Source organism: Podarcis raffonei, chromosome 11 (assembly GCF_027172205.1).
Source record: "Podarcis raffonei isolate rPodRaf1 chromosome 11, rPodRaf1.pri, whole genome shotgun sequence".
Lineage (NCBI taxonomy): Eukaryota > Metazoa > Chordata > Lepidosauria > Squamata > Lacertidae > Podarcis > Podarcis raffonei.
In genome coordinates this window covers 52,423,914-52,432,228 of record NC_070612.1, presented here as the reverse complement: position 1 = coordinate 52,432,228, position 8,315 = coordinate 52,423,914, and the positions used below count along the sequence as shown (strand labels likewise).

The 8,315-nt window shown below is 38.2% G+C and overlaps 1 protein-coding gene across 3 annotated transcripts in view; it reads right to left on the bottom strand.

Moving 5' to 3' along the window:
* Nucleotides 1–1,187: 1,187 nt before the first annotated feature.
* Nucleotides 1,188–8,315, bottom strand: part of AUH (AU RNA binding methylglutaconyl-CoA hydratase) — a 33,824-nt gene continuing 26,696 nt past the window's right edge. For 2 of the 3 annotated variants that reach the window (XM_053407700.1, XM_053407701.1), the window contains 2 exons: nucleotides 6,091–6,138; nucleotides 1,188–4,629 (listed from right to left, as the gene is read on the bottom strand). In XM_053407700.1, the coding sequence (XP_053263675.1) occupies nucleotides 4,552–4,629; nucleotides 6,091–6,138 (126 nt within the window). In that variant the 3' untranslated portion in view covers nucleotides 1,188–4,551. Of the gene's footprint in view, nucleotides 4,630–6,090; nucleotides 6,139–8,315 lie in introns of those variants that run through there. The other variant, XR_008332650.1, reaches the window with a different exon arrangement.

The window sequence follows — 8,315 nt, the reverse complement described above, 5'->3', positions numbered from 1 at the left end:
TAACTTTGCATGGTCGGAATTTGGAAACAAAAGTGCGGCCCCCCACATCTTCTTTTTGTCCTGTCTGGTGTGTTTGTGTGTCTGTTATCAAGTGTGAGTGGGGTGAAGTATTATATACAGTCAAACCTCGGTTGTCGAACGTAATCCGTTCCGGAAGACTGTTTGGCTTCTGAAACGTCTGACAACCGAGGGGCAACTTCCGATTGGTTGCGAGAGCTTCTTGCACTCAAGCGGAAGCCGTGTTGGATGTTTGGGTTCCAAAAAACATTAAAAAAACGGAGCATTTACTTCTGGGTTTTTGGCGTTTGGGAGCAGAAACGTACAATAACGGAGGTGTTAGGGACCCGAGGTTTTACTGTAATGATCTGTGAACATACGAATATCTGCATTAAGGCGAACGGTTACAGGACTGTGACTTCATGTTGAAACTTGAAGAAACTTATAAACAGCAAAAAAGAAGAGTTAGTGGTTAACAACCCATGTGCAGATTCTACTTGAGACTATTTATTTCAATGGAGAATTTTAGAATGCACTATGAAATTATGTATTACGGGAATATTCACTTTAAGGCAGTGGTGTCCAAACGTTTTTCAAAGAGGGCCAGATTTGATGAAGTGAAGGGCCGTGAGGGCCGACCAAGGGGCCAATCAAAGTTGTTGACCTTTTTTAGGATTGAAATTGTTCAGCTTTTTTTATTACCCCATAGTTGTTGAGCATTCTTCAGGGTTGAAACTGTTGAGCTTTTTTGGGGACTGGAGTTATGGAGGTTTTTAAAGGATTTTACCCCACGAAATAAACTGCCACAGGGGCCGGATTAAACCAACCGGCAGGCCAGATTAGGCTCCCAAAATGGACTTTGGACATGCCTGCTTTAAGGAGATGGCTTCAACTCAAAGATTCAGCTATAGGAGCACAAGTAACTTCTGTTTCTGCAAAGGAATTGCCACTCTCCCCCATCCCATTTAACCTCCACCTCTGAAATTGTCTCAAGATCAGTGTCTACAAATGTGCGAGAAGAGAATCACTACCAAGCACATTCTATTCATAGAACAGGATCCCGGGATCTGAAGTACCATTTTAAAACATGATTTTTATGCCAATCACACCTATTACTCACGGTGAATGAGATACCAAAATAAAGGGAGATATACACAAGTTACTACTGTCTGATGTGCACAGGCAAAAGATGAGAAGACAGAAATAAAATTTAATAAATACAATGACCTGGAAACACTGAAATCCAGGAGCTGAATAAGAAAGCAGGCAACGTGTTCTTATGACGAAAAACACCTCCTCCAATTTTAGAGTTTTATGAAAAAGGTTGCTAGCAATGCTACGAATAAAACCATATGAATGTGATTTGATAGAATTTCATCCCCTTTAATATAATAAGAATTTTCTGTGTGGTTTTTCCTCTGAAATTAGTTTACATAAGTACTACAATCTTTTTATACTCAGCAACAATCAGAATTAACAAAGGCAACAAGCAAATACAAAGAAATGGACAGGAGGTAGTTAAATACCGGAAAAAGGTAATTTCCCCTGAGAAAAATAAATGTAACGGACAAATAATTTCCTTATATTAAAATCAATAATAATTAAAAACACAAGTGTTCTGACAATGCCCAAAAGTTTCACTTTATATAGTCAATATTTTGACATCCTACCAGTAATCTTGATGAAATAAGCAGAGACATTCCACACAGAATTTATATTATTTCTGCATCAATTAGACAGGCTCAGTCCCACTTAAGTGAATGGACTTAAGTGTGCATAACTGAGTGCAGGATCGTATTAAATTACAACTTGCACATTAAGAATAGCATTTCAAAATTTTTAGAGACAAAACAAAAGATGGAGCTTTGTTTAACTGTCAGGAATTGCTCCAGTTTTTAATTTAAAAACTATAGCGCATGAAATGATCTTCCTAGCAGATTTATCAGCCAGCAAAATGATAAACCCACTGTACCATATATAATCAATGTTCATATAGCTATATAGTTGAAGGTTAATTTTAATGAGCTCTTGCATTTCATATTGATCAGCTTTTACCACCATACAGCTAAAATGTAACCACATGCATGCCATGTTACTTTAACAGCAGACAATGCCACATGATAAGTTTCTTTGAAATACTTGAAATAAGTCATATTAATAAATTAAATTTTATTCTAGAATGTAAGAATTACACAACGGGGGCAGTAGTAGTCTCATTCCAAAGGCTTAGCATTCAACTTTGGGTATCGGCCAAACAGTTTTAAACCAATGCTCAGAGGCAGTGGTTTAACTGATCTGGTTAAAAAGGATAAAACTGAATCCAGAGAAAGTTCTCTTAACTAGTGTTCTGAATAAGATTAGCAGCATAAAGTGTCCATGGGTTATATTTCCCTCCTTGGGAAGCAGGTGTTACTCAGGAGCAGCTTTTATCGCCTTTATCTGCCTATGAAGGCTACACCCCTTCCTGTAGAGGGATTTTGACGCACCAATCTGTGCTTTCATAACCTTTAGAGCAGTCTACTGTAATGCACTTTATGCGTGGCTGGATTGTCTTGTACGTTCATCTAGCACAAAACGCCACTAACGGCTCCTGTTGAATACAGGGCAGCAGGAACACAATTCATCCTATTCTACAGCAATTGTACTGGCTGTTAGCTTCCTGGCTCAATTCAAGCAGCAAGTTATTCCCCTTGAAATCTTCAATGCCCTGGGATGCATATTCTTTGAACACAAATTCTCCCCATGTTAACCCAGTTCCTATATACGGTCTCTAAGTCAGACCCTGCTCTAAATACCCAATGCTCCCAAGATTAGGGAACAACTCTTCTGAAGAGATCTGAAGTGCTATAGTTCTTACAGCTTTTCAGAGGACACAAAACTGACCTGCTCCGAACATTGAGAGATGTTGAGCAGGCATTTCTAGTTCTGTGCCTGCTGCTATTGAGTAACTGAAAAAGGATGCCATTAGCTGAGACTTTTTATTAGCAGCAGAAGCATTGTTTATGAAGTGAGATACAAACAGTCCACGCTGAACCTGAAGTTCTAAATATATTTGAACTTAGGCATCTTCCTATTTAGGGTGCTAGGTGTTACATTATTATAAGATGGTATTTAGCAGATGGTATTCTAATATATATTTGTAGATAAATGTTTCACCACCAGTTACTTTCAGATGCGGAGCCACTTTGGAAATAGCAGAGATCAAATATGGCAGCCCTTTCGTATTTGGACTTTTCCGTGTCATATGTGAGAATGCACACAGCAATGTTTCTGTGGGTTTTGATGACAAGGAATACATTTGTAAACATTAAATAGGGTTTAATGAGATACATTTTTAAAGGAAACATTTCGAATGAATATGCCACTCCTGTCCAATTCTCATATTTACCAAATAGTGTGGGTCCTGAATATCTCAGGAAATGGACCAACCTTCCCACCAGCTAATGGACATGAATAAGTTTAAAGATTAATGATTTCCAATGAGTCTATTCTGAGTAGGACTTAGTTGAACGGAACCCCAAATGTAGAAATGATTTCTACAATGCTGCAAAAGAACTGTTTTTCACAATTTTCATTTTCCCCTTAGCTTATTTCATGTAGAACATCAACTGAAATGTGCTTCCACATGACACTTAGCTATAGCCCTATGCAAACCTTCTGGTGACAACTTTAGAGTAGACATGTTTACTATCAAGCTATAATGGTGGTTATGATTTTTGTGTTTGTATAAGACAGTCCTTACATCTATTTTAACCTTATTCTATGAGGCTCTTTATTCTACATTGACAATATTCATGCATGCGCACTACTAGCCAAAAAGTAGCTCCAAGGTCTATTTGGCATCAGGTGTGAAAATACCACAATTCATGACCTATGTCGTGTTGCACTCAAATAGCTCTGAGAGGAAATCTAAGTTCAGTCTATTTTATTATTAAAATTGGATTAAAGCTGAACTTTAGCACAATGGTATTAACATAGCAAATCACCCTTTTACAACTGTGCAACACCACAATAAAGTTTCCAAATGGATTTCATATATCAACAGACTATATGAACAGCTGATCACCCAGTTGCTTTGCCTCATCAATTCAGCTAACTCTAATTTATACATTCAAGTAGAGAACAAGCATGGTATTTTTGATCTAAAGAAAGTTTCATTTAGAAACTTTATGCAGTCCATTTCACATGTTTGGGTGTGCAGAATTTTATTTTTTTGTTTCAACAGCAGAATATTTGTACATCTGATGTTCTCTTTAGCTTTGTCTGCATTAGGCATTCAATATATTTATCTGATAAGGAATGCAATTCAAATATATGGAATAAAGTGCTGTATAACTCAATGACCTTGAAAATACACCCAGAAGTTTTGAGAAATTGTTAAGGGTAAATATGCATCTGAATACATTATAGATCAATGTATGGGTGGTTAACATTTACTTTCCTGGTTGCGATATTCCAGGTTCTGAGGCAAAAAAAACACAGCTGAAAAGTCTTTCCTGTAGTATGTGTATTTCATTTGTTTTTCCAAAGGCGTATGTGTTGTTGTTGTTTTTTCTATTCTCCCTTGTAGCGAGGGGGTCTTTTTTCTTTAAAAGCAAGAAGACCTTCAATTCTGTCTTTTGTTGGAATAGTCTAGAATGAACAAAAATCATTCTCAGTGCCCACATTTAAAGTTAAGTCTCATTTTCACACACCTTCACCCTCTAGAGCTGTCAAGTTCAATTCATAATATGCATTCAGAAAGCTAAGAAAACCTGCAGCTGTTATAAATCAATCACAATTCTCTGTAGTCACTCTTTTGCTGATTTAAACCAGTGGAAGGGCTAACACATTGAGAGCAGTTTCCAATATGCTCTTTCTACACTATGATTATCCTGATGAAGGGACATGCAAACACTTATTTTGCCATAAGCATGAAGGCTGAGAAATGGCTTCCTAAATCTGGTACCTGCTGCAAAGTTAAGAACTTTCATGCCACACCTGACTGTGAAATTTCCCAGGCTTGACACAGAATGAGTTTACTTAAAAGAAGCTGATTTTGGCTCAACCCAGTACAAGCAAAAGTTAGCCTCATTACTGAGCTCAATTTGGGGGTAAATCTGCATGCATGGTGAAGGTGACGATCCCAGACTGCTATGGAATGGAAGAACTCTGGCCAAGAAGCTCCAGCTCATGGAGGAGTAAGCCTGAATGTATATTCTAGGGGTGGGCTCTGGCCAAAAAATTCAGATCTGTATCTGTCACATTAGAATGCAGTCACTCTGTGCTCGGTCTAATATTCCCAGTCGCTCTGTGCTCTGTCTGATTCAAGTCATATTTTACATATGAAGCACCTTCTTCATTGAGATAAAAGTTCTGTTTCCCACCATGGAGAACAAAAAAACCTGACATTTCCCCCTTCTGACAGATGTGGGTGGAATTTGCAGGCACTCCAGAATAGATTAAACCTGCCAAATGCATCAAACTTCATGGTGCGAGAGTAGGGCTCTTGTGCCTTTGACCAGAAAGAAATTTAACTATTTTAAGTTTATTCTAGTACAGAATACACTCTGTACATACAACTCTGTCAGACAGCTTGCTACTTGTGTGTGACTCTTATTTTTGGCCTCCACCCCACCTGCAAGACAGAATAAAAGCTGCCCATGAAGATTTGGTGGATGCAGCAGAGGTCCAATCTAATTTCTAGGCCCAGAAAATCCTGGTGACCATGCTAGCTGGGGCTAATGGAAGCAGGGTGTCCAGCAACATTTGAGGTGCACCATGTTGCCCAACCCAGCTTTAGTAACTTATGGGAATATTTACCATTCCTTTTAACAGGGAGACACTAAGTGTGTGATGTATCCATTCAGCATAATGCATAAACAATGTATCTATTATTCTCACAAAAATATTGAATGCTTGACAGCTATTTCCAGATCTGAATTAACAAACATTAGCGCTATCAATGGTAAAAGTAAGCTTTATATTAGGCCTATGATAATGATAATGCAAGTCACTACTTACATTTAGAAATGGAGAAATACTTACAATCTTTGACACAGGTGTTTTTTTTTCATTTTGGGGGTTTTTTTTGCATAAATTTGAGGTACATACCTGAGCATAACAAGCTTCTTCAATTGCTAAGCCGGTTAGCAGGTCCACCTATGAAACCGATACATGAAATGTAGTAAAAAGATTTTTACACCATAATCACTGCTGGAGACATTTAAAAAACGAATTCTCAGAAAAAAGTAACAAAAGTAACTCTCTTGAGAAACAGTTCTACAGTATCTTAGGTCCAAATTTCATGTTTACATTCAACGAGTTTGCACATACCAGGCTTTGGCATATTTGATCATCGTTGCAGGGTGAAATTTTTCTTCAGCATTTTACTATGTTGAAATTGCACAAGTGGATATGGAAAATTGGCTAATTTTAGTGGAAGCTAAACATTTAATCCTGTGTTCTGGTTATTTTTATGATCCTACATTATGTCTACTACATCCAATTTGGAGGTAAAATTGGTAAATTCAGTATTATTTTACAAAAACAGAAATCGTATTAGAAAAGCCCAGTGCCTGTCCAAGTCATGGCAAGAGCGCATGGAATCTCAGGTACCCACACAGGGTCTGTGTCCCTTTGGAGGCTGGAAGACACGACAGAGACGGTCGCGCTTTAAGAAATACGGTTTGATCCACATATTTACACCTTCAGTCTGCATGGAAGGGGTCCAGATCTTGCATGGCCCCAAACATTGCAAGCAGTCCTTCCTTCTCCCTCGCCAAAATGGATCTCCCCCTTCTTCCCTTCTTCTTCCCAATAGCCCCTTGCCCTCTGCCAGAGCAGTTACCCTGGCAACCTTTCAAATCTGCAGGCTCTGATCACACCTTGTCTTGTAAATGACTCACAATGGTTCTCTTAACAGCCCTAGTTTGACTAGGCTACCCAGGAATTCCTTTGCAGCTTATATTCTCTCTTCATATTACAAATAGCCCCAAATCCTAGCATTTATTAATTTTAGAGTTTAGGGGGACCCCCCCCAGTTCTATAAATAAGGTTACCAGACGTCCCCGTTTCCCGGGGACAGTCCCCAGATTTACAGCTTTCTCAGCATTCACATGTATGTAGCGAACAATAAGTGTCTCTGGATTCATTGAAAGAAATTTGGTAACCTTACTATAACAATATAATGAAAACCTGAGCCCAGCATTCCAGTGTTTATGAACAGGTACAGCACAAAGGTAAGTGAAAGTCAGTGAAATGTAATGGCACAAGAAGCAGTCTCCATTTAGACCCAGGGGTATTTAAAAAGCAGTTTAGGAAATCAATTTGAGGGTTTTGGTTTCAAGAAAATCTTACAAATAACTGTGCTGAGCACATAAAAGTGTGTTTATGCACGGCAACATGATATCCCAAAAGACTTTGGAATAGAGTTCTTTTCATAGGTACCTTTATTTTAGATTTATTAAAAACGACTTTCTGTGAAAGGAAAGATAATGCTGCTACTTGGTGTTAATTCTTTACAATAGTTTTTATTACATTGTCAATTTTACATTTCCAAATAAACATTTTACAAACTTGAAAAAATCCAATGACTTTCCTTCTTCTCTTTCCTTGGTTTGTTTTACATATCATACATCCCTGCATATTTTACTATAACCATTCAAAATCAGTTTTCCACTTTTACAGCCATCAAAAATTATTTACTCTGTTGAATTTATCTTAGTGCTGCCAGCGTTTTCAGCTGTACAGCTATTTTCCATATATTCAATAAACGTTTCCCAGTGTTCTTTAAACGTATGTTCTTCTTGCTCTCTTATTCTATATGTTAAGTCTGCAAGTTGTGCATATTCTGTCAACTTAAGTTGCCAATCCTCTTTGGTTGGGACCTCGCTCACTTTCCATTTGGGGGCTAACAAAACATGAGCCACAGTTGTTGCATACATAAATAACCTTTTCTGACACCCAGGAACTTCAGTCTTGGTTATCTCCAACAAAAAGGACTCTGGTTAAAGCTGAAGACTGAAGATAGCTGCATGTCAAAATTTGCAGCCAAACCCCAGGGTATGTGTGTGCAGGTCAGAATTAAAGTTGCTGCGAAGGTGGGCAGCGAGGAAGTGCCAAAACCTTCCATTCCAATGGACGTCAGAGACAATAAGCAACGCCCGTCGAAGAAAAATGATGGGAGAAGCAGTTTCAAAGGAAATGTTTGGCATAATTCCCTACCACTAATGCACTTGAAACAATTTCCCCACATCTGCTTTAACTAACATCAGATTGGGCTTCTGTCACATCTACTTTACCCCGTAATATAACTATAAGATTCCAGAGTTTGCTTT